Source organism: Larus michahellis, chromosome 2 (assembly GCF_964199755.1).
Source record: "Larus michahellis chromosome 2, bLarMic1.1, whole genome shotgun sequence".
Classification (NCBI taxonomy): Eukaryota; Metazoa; Chordata; class Aves; order Charadriiformes; family Laridae; genus Larus; species Larus michahellis.
In genome coordinates, this window is record NC_133897.1 from 170,302,830 (window position 1) to 170,325,603 (window position 22,774).

The 22,774-nt window shown below is 41.5% G+C and overlaps 1 protein-coding gene across 5 annotated transcripts; it reads right to left on the reverse strand.

The window, feature by feature from the left end:
* Positions 1-697: 697 nt before the first annotated feature.
* Positions 698-21,883, reverse strand: MAPK15 (mitogen-activated protein kinase 15). 5 transcript variants are annotated; one of them, XM_074578173.1, is made up of 14 exons: positions 21,697-21,883; positions 18,934-19,032; positions 18,451-18,480; positions 16,304-16,394; positions 15,757-15,887; positions 15,434-15,597; positions 14,351-14,490; positions 12,939-12,996; positions 9,654-9,791; positions 9,310-9,415; positions 7,596-7,884; positions 6,979-7,130; positions 3,683-3,907; positions 698-2,634 (listed from the first exon to the last, which is right to left on the reverse strand). In XM_074578173.1, exons 1-13 carry the CDS (start codon positions 21,763-21,765, stop codon positions 3,704-3,706), a joined length of 1,671 nt encoding a protein of 556 aa, XP_074434274.1. In that variant the 5' UTR covers positions 21,766-21,883; the 3' UTR covers positions 698-2,634; positions 3,683-3,703. The 5 variants fall into 5 exon arrangements, with proteins under 5 accessions (XP_074434274.1, XP_074434279.1, XP_074434273.1 ...); XM_074578178.1 differs by lacking the exon at positions 15,757-15,887 and having other exon boundaries at positions 21,697-21,843; XM_074578172.1 differs by lacking the exon at positions 698-2,634 and having other exon boundaries at positions 2,644-3,907.
* Between the last annotated feature and the right edge of the window lie 891 nt (positions 21,884-22,774).

The following is a 22,774-nucleotide window of genomic DNA, read 5'->3' on the forward strand; positions in this document are numbered from 1 at the left end:
GAAGTGTTTTCTCTCATGTAACTGTCCTGCAGTAGTTTGGTACCAAGCAGCTTTAAAACAGCCCAGATCAGTCTGTAGGTTCATGCCGTTGTGTTAGAGCATCTTGCGGGACAGAAGGTAGAGACAGAGGCTGTCAAGAAAACGCTGTACGTAATGTTTAGTTACTTAGCTGTTTGGTGTTTTGCCGTCATCTTGGACACTCTCTGCTTGGCATCCAGGATTGCCAAATTGGGATTTTTATTTTTTTTCCTGACGGCGAAAAATGCTCTCACATGGAACTAGGCTTCTGAACTTCCCATTCCCATTAGTTTGGGTTTCATGATTACCCCCTTGTGACACCAGCTGCAAGCTCAGCAAACCAGTTCAGGTACGTGGCTTACAGATGGGGGCAAGAGGCCACATCAGTGCCGGAAGGTAACTTTAGTAGGGTCTTTAAAACTTTATCTTTTTTTTAGGATGCCAGCTCCCATGGTAGCAGGCTTTATGTAATTTACATATCTGTAACAATTAATGATTATTTTACTGTTCATTGAAAACCTTGGGAAATGAATGTGCAGAAAGATACATTGTCTGATCTGAAAAAAAGAGGAAGCTGATTTCCATATTAATACAGATGGTGGTAAAAAACTGCCAGAATCAAGAGGAATTATTGTTTTGACATAAGAAGGTAAACCTAGAAATTAAGTTAAGAGAGGAAAAAAAGAAAAAAAAAGAAGGAGGGAAGAAGCAGCCAAAATTGGAAAAAAAGCTGAAATGGATTTCTTACGCTTATTCCATGTTGTATAAATGTATGCCATTTCAGATACATTTGTACAAATTCATAAAGAATTGCTGTATATATATTTCATCTGCTCTTTGTAATGATTCAGATCCAGTTATTAGTGGGTCTCAAAATGAACTGTAATGATCAATACAGTTGTCCTCTACTAGATGAGAGAGATAGAGATTATTTTACTCTAGAGAGGAAGACAGGCCATATAGATATATATCCTATGATATATAGGCTAGCCCTGTTTTGTGTAATTCTTACTCACTTCATTCTATACCTCCCCAGCCTTTCACAAACCTACCTGCTCCAGCATTGTTCTGTAACAGACAAGTTAGAAACTTAATTATTTCTATAGTCACAGATTACATCAACATTTTGTATTTTTGCTGTATTTTTTTAGATTTTTAGAATTTTATCTTGCTCAGCATGATGGGTTGAGTGTAAAAGTATGTTCCTGACCAGAACTAGAATGACCTGTCTCTTCTAGTGATATGCTGATTAGCAGATGTAGGTGTATACAAATATTGCAGAATAACTCATTCACTTGGTAATTGCAAAAACATTTTAAGAATAAAAAGTTAGTGTTAGAGCCCATCACGACTCAATCTGAGGCTAGGTTCACAGAGGAGCTTAGAAGTTACAGAATCACAGAATGATAGCGGTTGGAAGGGACCTCTGGAGATCACCCAGTCCAGCCCCCTGCCAGAGCAGGGGCACCCAGAGCAGGTGGCACAGGAACGCGTCCAGGCAGGTTTGGAATGTCTCCAGAGACGGAGACTCCCCCACCTCTCTGGGCAGCCTGTGCCAGGGCTCTGCCACCCTCAAAGGAAAGAGGTTCCTTCTCATGTTGAGATGGAACTTCCCATGGTCAAATTTGTGCCCATTACCTCTTGTCCTGTCACTGGGCACCCCTGAAAAGAGCCTGGCATCATCCTCCCGACACCCACCCTTTCAGTATTTATCAGCATTGATAAGACCCCCCCTCAGTCGTCTTTTTTTACAGATTGAAAAGACCCAAGCCCCTCAGCCTTTCTTCATAAGAGAGGTGTTCCAGTCCCCTCATCACCTTGGTAGCCCTTTGCTGTCCCCTTTCCAGCAGTTCCCTGTCCTTCTTGAACCGGGGACCCCAGAACTGGACACAGTTCTCCAGATGTGGCCTCACCAAGGCAGAATAGAGGGGGAGGTTGACCTCCCTTGATCTGCTTGCCACACTCTTCTTGATGTTGTGTTGTATTGTCAAATTGCTAGGTGCTAGACTATCAGTGGAAGTCACAACCCTGGATTAAACAGTAGGCTCCCTTTCCCGTGCATGAGAATTGGCATCTTAGGCTCACAAGAGCCAACGTGCTGCACAGAGCACTGCCTATGCGATATGTTCACGCTGTCATTGCCATTACCTGTACCTGAGATAGACAGGAAATGCCTATTTTATGAATATGCCAGGATAAACCAGGACTTCCCTGTAAGCTGCATTGCCAGCTCCCTAGTATTACCAGACTTAAGTGACCACAACTGGTACCAGAAGTTAATGTACTATTTTTTTACTTAACTAGACTTTGGTGTTTAGATACTAAAAGATAAAAAGTATATGCTATCAATGACAGTGGTACTCCCATGTTGGAATTTAGTGCCTGAATCCCCTCTGTAACTGTAGTCCCAATGTTCTGGAATAACTATCTTTTATCATAGGTGAAGTAAAATTTCAGGGACAGAGACTTCTTATAAGAACTTCAAGTTAATGAAGAGAATGTATCAAAAATCAGTATTAAAACAGGAATATAGTTTTAAAGTTTACTATAGTCCCACTGTTGCCTGATAACAACTTCATGATGTTTCAGCAATAGTATCTCTTGGAAAATTGCTTTCTGAAAGGAAAGAAGAAATTACCGCATTATTCATTGAAAAAGATACCCCTGTATTTTTCCCCCTTTCACACACAGCAAACATTGACTGAAAGACAAAGAAATAAAGTATTTATTATTACAATATTACAAATTACATGGTCAGTAAGGTACTAAATATTGTAGCAGAACTCAATTTAAAATGCTTTTCTACTTGATTTTAATGAAAATAATCCCCATTGATTATGTTAATTTACCCCAGAGGAATCATAGAAATTAGAGGAAAACAAAATGAAGGGCTTTAAGATTATCTATGAGGAGTTTAGTTGTCTTGGTCTTCAGAGAACAGATAGTTAGTTACCTGTTCTGCTCAAAAAAAATATCCACATTTAAGCAATGCACCTGAAACTGCTAAAGAATCACAGAATCATAGAATGGGTTGGAAGGGACCTTTAAAGGCCACCCAGTGCCACCCCCTGCCCTGGGCAGGGACACCTCCCACCAGCCCAGGTTGCTCCAAGCCCCGTCCAACCTGGCCGTGAACCCCTCCAGGGATGGGGCAGCCACAGCTTCTCTGGGCAACCTGGGCCAGGGGCTCACCGCCCTCACAGCAAACAATTTCTTCCCAATATCTCATCTAAATCTCCCCTCCTTCCGTTTAAAACTGTTACCCCTTTCTTGTCACTACAGGCCTTGGTAAAAAGTCTCTCTCTGGGGCCCTGAATGTGTCTGAATATGTCTAAGGGCCCTGAATAGTCTGTATATGTCTAAACACATTCAAGTGTCAGAATATTGCGGTTTTCTGTAATTTTTTGCAATAATTCAAACTAGGAACATTAACTGACAGTATTAATTGCTTTCATGGTATGGGAGCAAATAGTGCTGTGCCCTTGTCTGGTAAGACTTGAAGGCAAAGGGATTAGATTCTCCTTCCCATTGTTTTGTCTAGAGGAAAGTAGTACATTGTTCCTTGCAATGAATAAAGCATTTCCCTGTCAAACGCCTGTTATATTTTGCTCTCACTTGCTATTACTGGCTCAGTTAGGGACTGATGAGATGAGCTGTACTTCACCTGGTTAGAACACTTCCATATTCACTGCTCGTGTTGGGAGGACTTTGATATCGGAAGACTCTGCAGTGCAGATTTGCATATGGTTCCATAGGCCTGGGAGTAACTGCCCATTGATGCTTTCGGATCACCAGCAGCTCCCATATTTGCAGTAATCTGGAACATCTTTTTACTGGGCTTCAGAAGGGGTCGAACATCTTTGCTGTGAAACTGAATATTTCTTGAATTCTGTGTGAGAAAGAAAAGCCAAGATAGTTAGTAACCTGTAATCAGTCTTTAAAATACAAATAACACAGATTTAGCTTCAGCTGAGGAGTAGGACAGATCATGAATATTATATGAATAATAAACAAAACATAGTCTGTTTCGTAAGATCAAGAATAGGATGGTGAGAATGGTGTGAGGGAGAAGAGCTTAAAAATGGGTGTATAAAGAATGAGGTAGTGGCACTGGAGCAAGGTACAACAAATTAATCCTGCACTGCAGCAAAAGTCCAAAGGCCTGTTTGGCTAGTATCTTGCTTTCAACAGCAGTGAATGCTTTAAATAAATGTACAAAAGACAGATCATCATCATTCCCCAGTATATCCTCCTGGCTCCTGCCAATCCAATGGCTTGGGGCTTTCTGAGTTGGAAGCTGCATGTGGGTACTGTGATTATCAGCCCCTGTGGGGAAAAGTTAATAATACATTAATACATTACAGTACTTAATACATTTGACTCTCCAGTTCAAGAGGAGAGCTGTTTCACTGCAACTTATGCTTTGTGAACCTCTAGTTAACTGAAAGGCAAGAGTTTCCACTCACTATTATGGCACTGGCTGCTGTCAACCCAGCCATTGTAGGAGCGTTTCCCAGTCAAATGGCTGAGAACAGGAGTTTCATGAGCCTGATAGGATATTGGAAATGAATGCAGACTGAATGCAGAGCAAACTGGACTGTCTGAACTTTTCAGGTCCTGCTGAGGCTAAATGAGAAAGACGGAAAAGTTAACATTCACTTAACATAAGATCAGCCACAACGCTGATGATCTATTGTGATAGAAATCACAATAACCTGTCTCTGACACTAGTTAGTATTAGCCTTCCTTTCAGGGAACAAATATAAAGCACAGGGCATGTGTAGGGTGATCTTCTCCCTATTATGCTCTTCCAGTAGCAGAAAGTTGTCACAATTACCTAAAGATTCTTCAAAACACATTGTTCATATGTACAGCTGCACATGTGGCAATCTCCACAATCTCATATTGTGGAATAAATGCTTCCACATTTGCTCCACACTTGTGGAATGAATAGTTCCTTTCACTCTCAAAACATTCCAAAGCAGAGAAATGGAAAGATGGGTTGCAAGTGTGCATGTGGACATACTTGGAAGTTACTGGCAATCATGCCAGTTATTTTAGCAGTTACTCATACGGATTTTCATATCAATCACAACAGTAAGAAGAGATTCAGTAGGAATAAGCTTGACTCTTTAACAGTGCCTGAAGTTTGCTTCTAGCTTGAAATGGTTCAGATCATTCAGAGCTGTGTTCAAAGAAATAATTTGCTTTAAGGTAAATGTGATATTGCATGCTGACACAAAGCAGGTGATCCCACTCAACTCATCTTTGATAGTGGTGTCCGTCAGAAGTCCCTTCACACAACTGTGCTTAGCATACATTTTGAATGTTTTGAATGCTCCAGCACATAGACACTCAAATATTCTTTTGTGGGGATGTGAGAAAGTCCCATGACAAACGAGTCAATCTTTAGTGGCACAAAAAAGGTAATCTGTGGCACCTCCTTCCACATTCTTCCTCTGCCATAAGCTTCCTCTGGCCACCTAGTGTTGGCTAGACTCTCCTTGACCTAATGAGAGACAAACAGCTCAGGAAAAAGAAAAAGCAGAGGCAAGGAGATCATTTAAGAACCCGATGAGAATAAGAACTTTTACAAGGAAGCATGACCAACAACAAGGGAGTGGGAGGAGCAGAGAGGACAGAACTGAAACCTTCATGGTTCAGCAACAGCAATCCATTACGTTGGTTCCAGAGGAAGTGAGAACTCTCCAGCTAAGTGTGGAATACCCAACAGTCTCAATTTGGTTAAAAAAGAACGTGCTGCCTTTGGACAGGACAAGCCATCATTGAAGATAGTGTAAAAGCAACTGATCTGTGATTCTCGAAGTCAAAGGGAATTTTTGGTGCTGCTGACAATCTGAGCAATGTGATAATCTAAAATGGTGTTCAAATGCTCACTTGTCTGAAGTGATAAAACCAAAAGTAGAATGGAATCCAAAATTAGCCTGTCCTCTAGAAAAAGAGCAGTGGAAAAAACATCATATATCTCAGCATGTCTCAAAAGACATTGCATTAAAAACTCAAAATGGGAAAAAGAAGTAGAGGCAAAGAATCTGCAGATATATTTTTACTTTATATTATTTCTTTTTTTATTACTGTTAGCTGACATATATGATCCATTACAACTAATCTTTGTGAAAAAAATAGTGCTAATGAGGCAGAGACCTAGATTTACAGAAGGTCTGTGTTACTTCATGTTCTCTGAAGTACCTAATTCCCATACTTAAATTCAACAGTCATTCACAGAACTCCTGCATAAACCTATAGGTACCAAAATACTCTTGCTGCTCAAGACACAGGTGATAGGGTTTTTTAAACACTGGGGTTAGACTTAAAACTCCAGGAGAAAGTTAGTGTTTATAAACCTAGACTAGCTGAAGATCAGCATTACATATGCCGGAGATGTAAGGTTTAAGCCACGTCTGTGCCCTTGGCATTTCCTGGTGATTGCTATAGATTGTCTTCCTCTCAACACTCGGCCTCATGCACAGGACTTAACTCAGGGTTGTAAACTTAATTAGTAGACAAAACACCTGAAATGTAGGTATTGCAACACTGAAGACTGCAATATGCAAGTTCCTGTATGAATCTACCCCCTATTAGAGGCAAGTTATGTCTAGTTATTTCCCCTACGAGAAGAACCTCTTCAGTTAGCACGCTCTCCAGCTCTCTAGTGAAGGGAACATACTCTGCACAAGCCAACTGTCCTAGCAAAATAGGTTACTGGTACCATTTGACTGAAGCTACATACAAGCAACAAAACTGCAGTGTGTATCTTTGGCATAAGTAATTTTAACTGATAAAAATTTATTAATTCAGTCACTTCCGGAGCAGTATGTCTTGCCTCTCATTTAAGTGTCTTTACAAAGTTGCAAATTAAGATATTTTGTGTCTATATAATTTTGGTCCATGAAAAGTTAAGGGTTTGTTTGGTATTTTTTTGGTAGGACTGCTACTCACATTATAAAGGTTCTGTACACTTGTAGGAGGCAGCCGAGCATTTGCATTTGCCCATGTGATTTGTCTCCCCGGTTTCTTATTGTTGGAAATTCTGGCCTGTTGAGAAGGTGGTGCAGGACAGTTCCTGATCACAGCACCAGAATTTGCATTACCTGCAGAAGAAAAAACATGAGAGAAAGGAAAATCATGAGGACACGGAACACACTGAATGAGACATAGACAGAACATAAAAATTGAGTCCGCCTCTGCCACCTCGCTTCATCTCACAAACAGAACAAAAATATTCAGAATAAAATTAGAATGTAGTAGCAAACAAAACTAGTTCAAAAGGGCATGGGAAAAGATAACAGCAGTATAGAAGCAAAGACAAAACAGAAAGGAACATAGGGTCAAGACTGAGGCAGGAAAGGGCCAAAAAGAATGTCATACACTCAAAACTCATTCAACAGTCTTTTGCTCTTATGTCATTTTCCTCCCACACTTTCACCTTCTCATTTTGCCATGTAAATTTCCAATTTCCCTTATTTATTTTTCCCCACTCAATCTGTTCCCTTCTTTCTTCCCCAGAATAGTGCCTTGCGGTGGATTACATCCCACTGTAGGAGTGTAGTACCTACTTTGAACAGTAGTGTGTGTTATGGGATTATATATCACATGGATCTTTGGTCTCTGACATAAATCTTCACTCCGGCTGGATACTTCTGGCTGGACACTAGTTGTAGTTCCAGCGTGCACATGCGAAGTTTTTAGAAGAGGTGGTGTTGGTTCTCTCTGGTCTTTCCTGGTAGGTAAAGTCACAGAACTGGAATTTGGAAGAAGTGGCTTAGATTCAGACTGACTTAGGTGAATGCCTTCTCTCTGCACTTGCTCCTTTGGATGTCTATTTAATTTTTTTTCAAGGATCATCTACAGAAAGGAGAAGCTGATTAGACTTAACACAGCTACACAGCAGAGCAGAGGAACAAAACGCAGAAACAAAGATAAAGACTTAAAAATAACTGCAATTTATTTCCCAGGATAGGTAACAAGTATAATTTTAAAATTAATTTAGGGTTAGAAAGAAGATAGTAGTAATATTCTCAATGGAAAGAAAGAATAGGATCACACAGGAGTTATTATGGGATGTTTAGGTTAGAAACCAAAAGCAGGAAGAGAGAGGGGTTTAGGTGATTTGGGGAGGAAAGAGTGTGGGAAATAGTGGGTAGAGGTATAAAACAGACAGTTGTGTGTCAACAGCTGGCTGGTCAATATGCTCGTCTGGCCATGCCCTGCATCTGATCAATGCAGTTTGCTCTATGTTCTTATTAAATTCCTTTCTCTTTGCTGGAAGAGAGACTGTCTATTCTGTCTGTGTGTGTGTGGATGCAGGTGTGAGTGCCAGTAACTGGAGTCAGATCACAGCTCAGAGGGCCTGTGTGTCCATGGTGCCAGCAACTGAAGAGAGTGCAGGTGTGCGAGTGAGCCCCTGATTCCAGCAAAGACCAAGTCAGACTAGTCGGTGAACAGTTCAAGTGGCCCAGGCATCTCTAAGGGCCAGCTCTGGGTGTGAGAGCACTTGTGTATTTCTAGGGGTGAGCGCACTGCGGGTGGGGTGCTGAGGTCAGCTAAGGGACCTGGAAAGTCCTGGCCAGCTGTTTGTCTGCATGGTCTGTACCAGCAACTGGAGCAGGGCTGCAGCCTTGGCGGCCTGTCTATCCACGTGCCAACAACTGAGGAGGTGGGGACCCAAGGGACAGCTACTGGGCAGACTGAGTGCCTGAGACCAGCTGCTGCAGGGATCCACCTCGTATGTATGTATATATATATATTCTCATGAATGGACATCCATCTTGCTCAGCCAGAGAAGGGAGCAGGATGAGGCTGTTGGTGCTGTCTATGTTTGTGAGAGTGCTCTGAGTGCCTGTTTGTGATCCATGTGGCCAGCCATGTATACATTATATATGTATATATGTAGTGTGTATGTGTTTTCTATGTGTGTGTGCCCACTGAGAATACAACTTCGTACTGGCTGGACCTGGGGACATGGAGTGGCAGCAGTCTCACCTCTCTTGGACTGTTGGATCCAGCATATTTTCCTCTAACACAGTCTTTCTCATACATTATGCTTTACAGGCTTTTCTTTTTCCAGTGGGAATCTGGACTTAGAGACCTCTCAAAAATTATGACAGTATAGAACTTACTAATAAGAAACACCAAGATGTAACTGTAAGCATGTATAGAAAGCCTAGGGGAATGCAAATAGAAGAAAATGACAGAACTCAATAAGTGTATGCAAGAATGGCAGGTTATCTGGAGGACTGGGATTTTGGAAAATAGGGTAAGAGAAAGTACCTCATATAGTTTATTTCGATATTCTGCCACAGACAGCTGGATATCATCACCTAAAGGAAGAATCACATCATAATCCAGAGAGGGCTCCCTGGCAGGACAGTGAAACCTAAGATGATGATAACACATAATGCAATTCACTAAGACTAAAACCAGCATCACAGATTAATATAATGTTAAAAAGGATTATTAAATCATCTAGTGTGACCTCTAGTGGAAACTGGGGTAGAGAAAATTAAGAATTAGCTTTGTCTTTTTTTTTTTTCTGTCATGGACGTAAAGAAAACTTGTGCCAAAAGCAGGTCTATAACATCTCAAGGGAAATTGCACATTGGTGTTATGCTCACCTTTTCACATAAGGATGCTGCAAAGCCTCCTCTGCTGTGAGTCGTTTATCAGGGTTAAATACTAAAAGTTTCTTCAGAAGATCCAAGGCAGGCAATGGAGTAGAGGATGGTAAAATCTCCTCAAATGTTACTCGCTGCCTAGAAGTGAGAAAACAACGATATAAACTCCCAGTGTCTGTGAAGTTCTGGGAATCACATCAAAGTGACACCTGATTCCAGAGTTCACTCACAAATAGTGTGTCATAATCAAACCTAACCCTTTGATTAGGTTTGAATGCCTCCCTCCTAGCGCTAGGAATCTACATGAAGTTCCTAACTTGCAAGTCTAGTCCTTCTCTTGTTTCAGTGGAAAGAGTGAGAGATATCAGACACAAGTGAATAATAACTCCTCTGGACAATGAGTCCTTCTTTTGTTCTTTTGACAATGCAGGAAGCCCAGACTCCTAATTTGGATGTTTCAGTTGAACTGTTAAAGATATCACAAATCCAGCCCTTAAACCACAGAAATATATTCCTGTATAATTTCCAATGAGAAGACAAAGTTTAAAAATCTGGTTTTGCATTTTGAAATCCGAAAGATAATAATTAACATAATAAACATGAAAATATCTAATACATTTGAAAAATCAGTTTTAAAACACAATTTTTACTTATATTTTAAATAATTTTGCCACTCCATGACAACATTCTTTTAGTTTAGAAAAGTGATCCACTACTGTGTTGTCCCAAGAACACAGCATTTGGACTGAGTGGCTCAGAAAAAGTATTCAGTTTTGAATACTTGTTTCACTTGTTCTTTTACCTAGCCAGAGCCATCCAGCAGAACTTAGCCACTTGACTTTCACATTTTGGGGGGGGGGGGGGGGGGGGGTGTGGAGAAGATAACATCCGAAGAGAAGGGCTGTCAAATAAATGCCAGCAATGAATGGAGTTCCAATTGCTTTTCACTACTCAGAGAAGGGTTATAGAAATGAGAGAGCTCTTCTCAGAGGCGCTGGGGTGGGTTGATCTCGGCTGGCAGCTAAGCCCCCACCCACTTGCTTACTCACTACCCCCTGCTGCTGCTCTTACATGCAGCAATCCTACTAGCCAAAGCGTAGCTAGAGCTCAACATAGCTACAGCTGTTAAGGATAACAAAAAATGTTTCTATAAATTCATTAACAACAAAAGGAGGATTAGGGAAAATCTCCCTCCCTTATTCGATGCAGAGGGAAACACAGTCACGAAGGCTGAGGAAAAGGCTGAGGTGCTCACTGCCTACTTTGCCTCAGTCTTTAGCAGTGAAACTAACTGTTCCCTGGGCACCCAGCCTCGTGAGCTAGGGGACAGGGAGGGGAAGCTGAATGAGGTCATCGCAATGAAAGAGGAAGTGATCTACGACCTGCTACGCCGCTTGGATGCGCACAAGTCTATGGGACCGGATGGGTTATATCCAAGAGTGCTGAAAGAGTTGGCAGACGTGCTCGCCAAGCCACTTTCCATGATCTACCTGAAGTCATGGCTAACTGGGGAGGTCCCAATGGACTGCAGGGTAGCAAATGTAGCGCCCATCTACAAAAAAGGCAGAAAGGAGGATCTGGGAAACTATAGGCCTGTCAGTCTGACCTCGGTAGCAGGGAAGGTGATGGAGCACATCATCTTGAGTGCCATTACAAGTCATATAATGGACAAGCAGGGGATCAGGCCTAGTCAGCATGGGTTTATGAAAGGCAGGTCCTGCCTGACGAACCTGATCTCCTTCTATGACAAGATGACCCAATTATTGGATAAGGGAAAGGCTGTGGACATTGTCTACCTAGGCTTTCAAAAAGCATTTGATACTGTCCCCCATAGAATTCTCATGGAAAAACTGGCGGCTCACGGCCTGGATGAGCATACGATCTGCTGGATCAAGCACTGGCTGGATGGGTGGTCCCAAAGAGTGGTGGTCAATGGAGTTAACTCCAGCTGGCGGCCGGTCACAAGTGGTGTCCCTCAGGGCTCAGTGTTGGGACCATTTCTGTTTAACGTCTTTATTGATGACCTTGATAAGGACATAGAGTGTATCATCAGCAAGTTTGCAGATGACACGAAGCTAAGCGGGAGTGTTGATCTACATGAGGATAGGGAGGCTCTACAGAGAGACTTGGGTAGATTGAACCGATGGGCCAATGCTAACGGTACGAGCTTCAACAAGGCCAAGTGCTGGGTCCTGCACTTGGGCCACAACAACCCCATGCATCGCTACAGGTTTGGGGAAGTGTGGCTGGAGAGCTGCCTGGCAGAAAAGGACCTGGGGGTTCTAATTGACAAGCGGCCAAACATGAGCCAGCAGTGTGCCCAGGCGGCCGAGAAAGCCAATGCCATCCTGGCTTGTATTAGAAATAGTGTGACCAGCAGAAGGAGGGAGGCAATTGTCCCCCTGTACTCAGCACTGGTGAGGCCACACCTTGAGTATTGTGTCCAGTTCTGAGCACCTCAATATGAGAGAGATCTCGAGGTGCTGGAGCGAGCGCAGAGGAGGGCAACGAAGCTGGTGAAGGGCCTGGAGAATAAATCTGATGAGGAGGGATTGAAGGAGCTGGGACTGTTTAGTTTGAGGAAGAGGAGGCTGAGGGGAGGCCTCATCACTCTCTACAACTACTTGAAAGGACATTGTAGAGAGGTTGGTGCTGGTCTCTTCTCGCAGGTCATTAGCGATAGAACAAGAGGGAATGGGTTCAAGCTGCAGCAGGGTAGGTTTAGGCTGGACATTAGGAAAAAATTCTTCACAGAAAGAGTGGTTAGACACTGGAATAGGCTGCCCAGGGAGGTGGTGGAGTCACCATCCCTGAATGTGTTTAAGACTCGTTTAGATGTGGTGTTAAGTGATATGGTGTAAGGGAGAACTTTGTAGAGTGGAGTTGATGGTTGGACTCGATAATCCCAAGGGTCTTTTCCAACCTAAATGATTCTATGATTCTACTACAGAGGGATTTGCTAAGAGGCTGGGCAAGCCAGACATCTGTTTAAGCCTCTCTATATCCATGGCAGCTACAGCAAAAGCTCTTTTCATAGAATCTTAGAATGGTTTCGGTTGGAAAGGACCTTAAAGATCATCAAGTTCCAACCCCCCTGCCATGGGCAGGGACACCTCCCACTAGACCAGGTTGCTCAAAGCCTTCCCCTAGAGGCAGGTGAATCTGCACAGAGCAGAAACCATTTCCACCGGTGAACTTCACTGGAAGGTAAACTTCAGGGCAACTTTGTCAACATCATACAGTAGGTTGTTGACTTCTGAGACACATTGAATATACAAGGCTTACCGGGAACTCATGCGGTTAATAACTGAGGCCCTGTAATCTGATTGCATAGCCAAAATATCTGCAATAATGAAAACATACTGTTAATGCCAAGATTAGGATTACCAGAGCTACACAGTTTACGAAGGCAAGCAAATACTTGATATTAACATCGGAAATTATCCTAATAAAACTCAATGGAATATTTACTTACAAATTTTCTAAACTGATTTTCTCAATTCCTATACATTCTATCATAGATTTTATAAACTTGCACTCATATTCACATACAGAGAAGCACCAAGATATCTGAGGCCAAACGATCTGACCAGGATTACTTGTGTGGGACACAGAGAACAAGGGATACCAGCTATTGACTTCCTCATTGCATTTGCTGGGGTTCTTTTTGATTGGTGATGTGAACTGTTTTATGAACATATCTGTCATACTGTCAGTCAACAGTTGCTATGGAATGTTTTTTTTGCTTCAGAATCTTGCTTCTTTGGTCCCCATAAATCCTACACAAAGTTGCTGCTCATAGGCTGGTTTTCCTTGTTTGCAATAGTGCTTTGAACAAGTGTTTGTTTTGACTTGTTTGGCTAAAAGAAAAAGAAATTGTGCCTGTGATATGCTGCAACCTTGCAGCCACTGTCCTGTGGTAAGGATACAGGACCTTCTGCTAATGAGTCATTTGTCCAGTGGTCTTGTCTTAGAGTGCAGACCTTCTCGTTATGACATTATCAACACATTCTTCAATTGTACTGCTGGGAATGGGATAGCATTTTTTGTTTTCAGTGATGGCTATTCTTCTAACTCCCGTTTTGGCATTTTCACACACACATTTCCATTTGTATTTCATTCACAGCAACCAAATCTCTAATAAAAACTATAAATAAATTTAAACTTGAACAGAATTCTCCAAAACTGTGATGTCCACAAATTGAAGGTAGTTATTTTACTAAAAACTATTTGCTAAATCAGTTAGAACATATCAACATGTTGTAAAAGTTCATAAAGCGTATGAGTTCCAGTGTTAGACTGGAACTCACAGAAGACATACATAATAATAATAATAATAATCCCTTTTGTATTAATATATATTCACTCCAGCTTTCACTTCTGTGTTTAGATTTCCAGACCAAAAAGTCCAATTTACCTTTACTATGCAAGTCCCACTGAAGTACGATACTCCGTTTTAAATTGTTATGCTCCTATAAACGTCAAAATGTTTTGAAGGCCCGGGTCTTGCTTCTCATTTAATCAAGTATGAGCTTATTTTCCTCTAACACTAAAATTTCACAATTAGGTCTTTAATTTCCTTGGAAAGATGTTAGAACAACTCACAAGAGATAGCTTCTTCCCTGATCCATCTGGGCTGCTTTTTTTCACTCTTTTAATCTCTTCTCTAAATACCTTTCCCTGTAGAAGAGTCCTACCTTCTGGGGATGGGGCAGGAATGACCCTCAGGATCTGCTCTATTTGATTCACTGTTGATGTTCCAGGAAAAAGAGGCTTCCCAAGTAGCAGCTCTCCCAGAATACAGCCAATGCTCCACATGTCTACACCTTTAGTGTAACTACAAGTAAGAACAGAACTCTAACAGAGTTAGGACTAAATCAAGCCCATATTTTTCTGTACCTGATATTCACATCATCTACATTAGCTTATTTTGCTAGAAAAACAAGCTTGATGACTCCTTGAATATGAATGCTCACAGGTTTTAACTAAAACGTGAATGAGATTCAGGAATCATGAAACTGGCAAGCATAAAACAGAAAGGAGATTTATCCTACTAAAAGTCTACTCTGGGAAACCATAAAAGGAAATATATTAAACATAAATTCCAGGACAAGGTAATATATACTTTTCATATGACCAACAGTGAAGACAGAAGTTGCTGCTTGGAAACAACTGACTTTTCATGGCATAATGTATCTAGAAACTAGTTACAATTACTTAAGCAAAGTAAATGCCAAACAATGGGTGAATGACAGTTTGCAAAACATACACATTTCAAATTTAGGATACTAACCCAAATTATACTTATTTTCTTTTCTGATCACTAAGATTTTGTATATTTAATGCAGAAAAAGGACTAAGCCTGACTAACAGGCAGCTGATTTAACATTTGATTACAGAATATTTTTTGAAGGTCTACAAAAAAAACTCTCCTTAAATTTGGAAAAGAGGACTAAGGTACTCAATCAAATTTTGTTGACTCCCCCCCAGATTTATGGGGAGAAAGAATAAGTCTAGTGGGAGAAAAAAATGACAAACAGACGAGCTGATAATGTGTGTAAATGGACAATCTAAGAAGCCAGGAAGGAAATGTACATGTAATGAGAGATTTTTATGTTGCAGAACTGAAGTTTAAATGCATATTGAGAAAATGGACTGCTGACATGACATGGCATCTAGTGACATCGACAGTTAAAAGATGTAAGACTTTTAAACAATACATTTTCCAAGTGGTGAAGAAATTACAGAATCCCATCCCTCCACTCATATTAAGGAGTTACCTCCGAGAGGAAAGCAAGATCTCAGGGGCTCGGTACCAGCGTGTTGCCACATATTCCGTTAGAGGAGGGTTACCTTGGTCCTCATTCATCTGACATAAAGAACGGGCCAGCCCAAAATCACAAAGTTTAACAAAGCAGTCTGCATCCAGCAAGATATTTGAAGGCTGAATTGAACAAAGGAAAATTAATAAGCGTTTTACTCTCTGAATGGCAGAAGATTGTGATCAAAGTTCTTTTACTAGTCTCATTCTTTTCATACATTTCCATTTAGTGTTTAACAGAAAACTTGAGTGAAGGATAAAGACTATGACTAAGAAATATACCTTCTGATCTCTGTGAATAACATTTCCTGAGTGGATGAATTTAGTTGCCTTCAGGAGCTGATAGAGAATGTAACACTTGTGGATATCTTTCAGCAAATTCCCCTTCTTAATCACAGCATGTAAATCTGTCTCTGTAATATATCACATCAGTAATATATTTACATCAGTAAAGGATTACCAAGTTGTGAATACAAGTTCCTCAAAGCAAGGCCAGAATAGACCATTGTCCAAACTGTAAGCTTTCAAGTGCATTCTCAACAGAAGTTAATACTGTAATTATTAATAGTACTGAAATCCCTCTGTATTATCAGTTTGATTTGCAGCTTATGCTACAGTAACTGTTCTATTAGTGCATACTTTCGATAATAAAATTCCACATCTGTCTCTACAGGCCTTCTAATTTGTTACTCACTGCCATCTTTCTTCATCTCAATCAGCCAGTTCTCATATAATTATTACTCCCTTTAAAGATTCACTGCTAGTAGGGAACAAAGATAACTGATAAGAGAGGCTGGATTTAAATGGCTGATGCAATGCTAAGCCTCACCCATGGACTCAAAGATGAGGTAGATGTCCTTGTCGTTCTGAGCTCGGATAACATCAAGCAGCTTGATAATATTTGGATGTTCTCCAAATTCCTGCAGAGGGAAGAAATCCAACTGTCAAAACCAAGTATCTTGCTTGTGAACCATGAAAAAGGACAATAATCTACTTCATTTTGCATTATTGTCTGGAACAAGCATTAACATGCTATTTCCTTCATTATGGTTCTACTAAAATAAAGAAAAACAAAAAAAGGATTTAAGCTTGCTCCACACTATGAAACCAGTCAATTAATTACAAAAAAAAAATCTCTGTTGTCTGAGACATTAGTTGTAAAAATCCCTCTATACCATTTGTGAATAAAATCCAGTCAACTTTATGCACTTCATGTTTTCTATTGAAGGCAAAGAATTATTGTGGCAGTGAAAACAGAACAAAGTTGCCATCAACATTCATAATTAGAAACCCCAACCAACCAGAAAGTGTTTATTTGAGGGTATGCTGAAAGCACCCTACAGGCTGCATTGATTGAACTGACTGTAATGGGAGATCAGACAGTCAGCATACAAAGAGATACCTAAATACAGATATCTTAAAATAGAGGTGAATCCTCATAATTTGCAGACTGACAAATCTGTCAAGATCATTTACTTCATTCTCAGTCTTAACAACTTTTATTTCCTATAGCTAACGCTTCTGCACAGCTAGAGACACTGTGAACATCCTACCTTAAAAAAAAATCTTGTCGGATGCAGTCCTACTTATCTTTGCTTACAGAACAATGCTCTCACTAAAGTAATTACCAAAAATGGCATTCTAAAATGTGGCCCAAAATGCACCAAACAAATCTACAACTATAGTGAACAATAAACATAACCTGCAAGCAGCACGATGACCAGCATACTATGTATCACCCACAAGAGAATCATCCAATTGCCCAGATTCTACATCAATACTTCTCAATTACAATAAACTTCATCCAGTCCATCAAATGACTTTATAATAAACATACAGATTAAACTAAGCAATCATTATTGCAAATTAAAAAAATAATTGCAAAAGACAAGCAAATTAAGACAAACAATCAGTTCCTAATGAAATAATATTTCTCATGTCTTTCCCTTTCTGATCTCTCAGTCCTGAACCTCAAGAAACAGCTATAAAATACCTTCAAAAATAGGAGGGGGGAAACTAAAATTCTTAAGTCTATTGAGACCGAAAGTCATGAAAGTAAGGGCTTAATGGCACATTACCTCCCTCCCCCAAAATGACTCATTCTTTCCTTCAGGAGAAACATCCTTCTTTTTCTTCTCCCAACTCCTCCTCCACCCATCTACTCCAGAAGTGCTATACTTTCAGACATGATCTAACTTAGAGATAATTAACTTCTAAGGAATTGTTCTCATACATTTTTAGTTCTTAAGTTTGCTGCTTCTATTTCAGGCTTAAAGAATGATTAAAAAAGAAAAAAAAATCCACTCATCTCTTTCCTATTTAAACTTGTCAGTCTTAGGAAATACCTCTTCCTATGAGCCCTGCCTTGCTTGTGTCCTTAGAAAATCATAGTTATAACAACATCATCACTATTCAAAAACATTGATGTTTCTACATGGTAAGTCTATGGAGGAATGGACAGGTAATTTTAATGCCACTGATAAGATAATTAGGTGTAGTTTGTGGTCAACTATATCAAAACAAGAGCAGCCTTAAGTAACTCCATTGATTATTTCAAGTGGTCAAGTTACTTCCCACATGAAGGAGGAAAAACATTTTGGCATGTAAATCTCTTCCACACCCCAGACCCACCTCTGAATCATGGCATTTTAAATTTAAGAAAAACATTTTCTGTCCACAAAGAAGTAAGTGACAGAAAGTGCAAGTCAATATGATGATCCTAGAGTAGGCATACTGCTGAAAATGGTGAAAGAACAGGGCATTTCTCAAAGGAAAACTAACACCAACTCTCCATTTCATTCAGGTGTTTTTGCCCAGTCATGGAAAGACTGTTTGCTAAAATGGTGCAGAAAAAAAATTAATAAATAGAGTTGTAAACACTGATCATTGCATTTTGAAAAAGAATGGGAAGAAAATACTTGAACAACATCGGAGATAATTAAAAATCAGAGAGGAGAGGGGGAAAATGGATATTACCTGCAGGAACATAATCTCTCGAAATGTTCTCTAGAAATAAACAAAAAAAAAGTTTTTTATCACCTCAACAGAATGACAGAACAGAGTATGGACTTCCAATGAAAGGGTTAAATCTATTCTAATCTCTAAAGCAGAGGAAACCCTCATATGGTAGGCAGGTTAGGAAAAACTCAGTTGCTCGCTAGAGAGTCACAAGTGTGCTCTCTGTGCTTAGACAGCATAGCGTAACAACATAAAGGAGAATCAAATTGTGCATGCCTATGAAGACACTTTTTCCTCAGCGACATCAAACAGTATTTTGTAGATGTCATGATATACAAAGCTTGACATTTTATTGCTCCTTTTTATCCTAATACAGCTGTACGCTGTATTATTACATGCATAATTGCCAAATAACTAACGTCTTTCAGAGACATAAATCCTGAAAATATCTATGAACTCCCACCACATCCTTCAGGACATGACAGAACAATGATTTCTCACCTGAGCATCTGTTCTGTTCCTGAAAGCATCAAAAATCTTTTTAACAGCAACTATTTCTCCTGTCCTGCGATCGACTGCTTTCCATACAATGCCATAAGCCTAGGGAGAAAAAAGGACAGATTAAAAGTGTACTATGACATCTTAAGCACAGTTCAGACCTTCAGGGTGGAAGTAGAACATACTCGATACAGGGACTGAAAGAAGAGGTAATCACCAGCTACCTATAAAAGAGAGATTAGGCCAATGAGCAATACTTGGTTGAGTTAAGGACTAAGAACATCTGAGTCTGACCAAAAGTCCACAAGATCAAGCATCCTGGCCCCTAAAGCAGATGTACATGCTCATGAAGTGCAAGGTCCTGCCCCTGGGTGGGGGCAGCCCCCAGTCTCATCACACAGGCTGGGGATGGAGTGATGGAGAACAGCCCTGCTGAGAAGGGCTTGGGGTGCTGGGAAGGGGGGAAAATCTGGCCATGAGCCGGCAATGTGCGCTGGCAGCCCAGAAAGACCCTGCAGCCTGGGCTGCATCCCCAGCAGCGTGGCCAGCAGGGCCGGGAGGGGGATCCTGCCCCTCTGCTCCGCTCTGGGGAGACCCCCCTGCAGTGCTGCCTCCAGCCCCAGTACAAGAAAGACATGGACCAGTTAGAGCATGTTCAGAAGAGGGGCATGAAAATGGTCCAAGGGCTGGAACACTTCTCCTTTGAAGAAGGGCAGAGAGAGTTGGGGTTGTTCAGCTTGGAGAAGAGAAGGCTCCAGGTAGAACTTATTTTGGCCTTTTAAAGCTTAAAGGGGGCTCATACAAAATCTGGAGAGAGACTTGTTACCAAGGCCTATAGTGACAGTATCATAGAATCATTTAGGTTGGAAAAGACCTTTACGAACATATTCAACCATTAACCTAGCACTGCCAAGTCCATCACTAAACTACATCCCTCAGCACCACGCCTACACATCTTTTAAATACCTCCAGGGATGGTGACTCCACCACTTCCCTGGGCAGCCTGTTACAGTGCTTGACAACTCTTTTGGGGAAGAAATTTTTCCTAAGATCCAATCTAAACCTCCCTTGGTGCAACTTGATGCCATTTCCTCTTGTCCTATTGCTTGTTACTTGGGAAAAAAAAGGAGACATCCCAATTGCCAACAGCGTAGTATTATAGCACTTATCTGAGATACTTATACTCCAACTGTTTGTACTTCCTGATGCACGGCAAAGGACCTGAACCCATACTCCAGGACCACACATATTCTTGGGAAGTCTGCCTCAATGCCTCTGAGTATTTAAGCATGAAAATCACTCAATATCACATATTGCATCTGTTTTACTTTATATGAGTATTTAAACATTAGCTGGGCATTTCTGAGTGAGAAATGACCCCATTGTGCAGATGTAAGGCATCTCCTAGAATATGGAAAGTTAAGATTCAAATCTATGACCTAAAAGTAAGAAAACTGGATCTGTTCCACAAGGGAGACTGAGTAATCACCATTTACAAGTATCACACAATCATCCAGAATAGAGAAAACTTGGGTAGTTCTTTTTCCCTTAGTAGATAACATAGCTTTTAATTAAAAAAAAAAACAAACACCAAAACTGTTTGATTACCATAACTGTACAGGAACAGCTTATCTCCCTATTTTTGGGGCAGTCTTTACCTGTTTCAGGGACTCCAACAGCCTTTTAAATGCTCACGTAAGTACATCATCTGTGTACATATACAACACATACAAAACTTTCTGCATCCAAGAGGCAGAAAACACAGACAATTAGGAGACTGGAACTACTTAAATGCTCAACTAGTAGTTTTGATAATGTGATGCTTAGATAATAGACCTGAAGCCACTAAAGTCCTTTAAAGACTTGAATGTCTTTAATCATGTTTGTGAATATATGTAATATATTACATTCAGTCAAAGGGAGAAAGCTGATAACTAGTAACAAGTTGGCAGCAAACCTCAAGTCAGAGGCAAACAGAATAAAATATAGACATAAGAACGATCAGTGTAAATTCAAAAGGAGAAAAATAAAACATTGTCTTCAAGGATGATGAAAATGAGCATCTCTTAAGTTCCCACTTGTGATGGCACATGAAATACTCCACTACTAGTTTCAACACAACTAAACAATGTCAGAGCTGCCAGAACAGAAAAGCAGATAATCAGGAAGGGCTTAGAGACTGCCTGAGGAGAAAGATCTTGGAAACTAACATTGGCTCACATATAAAAATATGTAATTTTATGGGGAAAAAACTACATGATGTGGCATATCACTTGAAGTAATGGAGTTACAGTAAACGTGAAAGAATTTGTCAAGCATGAACAGAATATTCTTTGAGACTCTGATTCATTTTACTGTAAACCAGGTGTATATGCAAGGTCGGTGCTTTGTGTGGCGGTTCTCCAGCAAATTACAGGAAAAAAACCACCCTGGTGGGGAATTTAAAGGTACATTCAGTTTCATGTGCTACAACAAAACACCTTCCTCTGACATTTAGTTGTGAAACAACTATAAGAAGTCACAGGAAGTTATCAGGCTACAATTTATGTCTTTTTTTTTTTCCTCTATTAGGCATAATAAATATTTCAAACTCCAGTTTTTCTTCAACTATATAAACTCTCGGGCCTCCAGCATTCAAGGCAGTTCAGGTCAGTGGCCTGCGGTAGGGGGCTGGAGGCCGCAGACACAGGCGCCGCCGGGACGGGAGGGCCCGCAAGTAGCGCCGGGCCGCGCCGCTCGGCTCCCCGAGCTCCCCCAGGCACTCACCCCTTTGCCCAGCCGCCTCTTGATCTCGTACTTCTGGGAGACGATCGCCTCCACCTCCGGCTCGCTCATGGCGGGCGGCGGGCCCAGCCGGCGGGGCAGCCTCCCCAGCAGAGCGCGCCGGGCCGCGCTGTTGATGCCGGCTGCTATGGAAACGGCCCCGCCGCAACGCGCAGGCGCACGAAGTGCCGTTTGCGGGGCCTGAGGCGCGGAGAGGCCGCTTCCGCCTCCCTTCCGCCTTCTTTTCCTTCCCCCTTCCTTCCATCTATAGTTCCCTGTCGGGTGCTTTGCTGGCGGTTATTGCTAATGCCTGTAACGCAAATCTTTCCTTGCTAGCGCACACTCTGGTTCCCGTAATGTAAAATCATAGAATGGTTTGGTTGGAAGGGACCTGAAAGATCATCTAGTTCCAACCCCCCTGCCCTGGGCAGGGACACCTCCCACCAGCCCAGGTTGCTCCAAGCCCCGTCCAACCTGGCCTTGAACCCCTCCAGGGATGGGGCAGCCACAGCTTCTCTGGGCAACCTGGGCCAGGGGCTCACCACCCTCATAGCAAAGAATTTCTTCCTGAGATCTCATCTCAGTCTCCCCTCCTTCAGTTTAAAACTGTTACTCCTCATCCTGTCAAGGCCTTTGACGCAGTTCCCCCAATTCTCTCAGCCCATCTTTGTAGGAGAGGTGCTTCAGCCCTCTGATCATCTCTGTGGCCCTTCGTGGCCATCCTTGTTGACAAACTGAGTGAGTACAGACCAGGTAAGTGCATGTTTACACAGACTGAAAAGTTGCTGAACTGCCAGAACTGAAGGTTTGTCATCAGTCCAGCTGGGGGTCAGTTGCTAATGGTGTGCCCCAGGGGCTAATACAGGTGCCAGTACTCTTTAGCTTCTTCATTAATCACAGAATCACACAGGATCACAGAATTGTTCAGGTTGGAAGGGACCTTAGAGATCATCTAGTTCCAACCCCCCTGCCCTGGGCAGGGACACCTCCCACTAGATCAGGCTGCTCAAAGCCTCATCCAGCCTGGCCTTAAAAACTTCCAGGGATGGGGCATTGACAACTTCCCTGGGCAACCTGTTCC

What these genes read in the sequence shown, in the direction of transcription:
- MAPK15 (XM_074578173.1), bottom strand. Translation starts at nt 21,765, where the DNA reads ATGAGCGAGCCGGAGGTGGAGGCGATCGTCTCCCAGAAGTACGAGATC. An exon ending in CAGCATCCTTATGTGAAAAG is followed by an intron (nt 9,416 to 9,653) that starts GTGAGCATAACA and finishes TCATCATCTTAG; the next exon opens with GTTTCACTGTCCTGCCAGGG. An exon ending in AACACACACTACTGTTCAAA is followed by an intron (nt 7,131 to 7,595) that starts GTAGGTACTACA and finishes TTTCTTCTGCAG; the next exon opens with GTAATGCAAATTCTGGTGCT.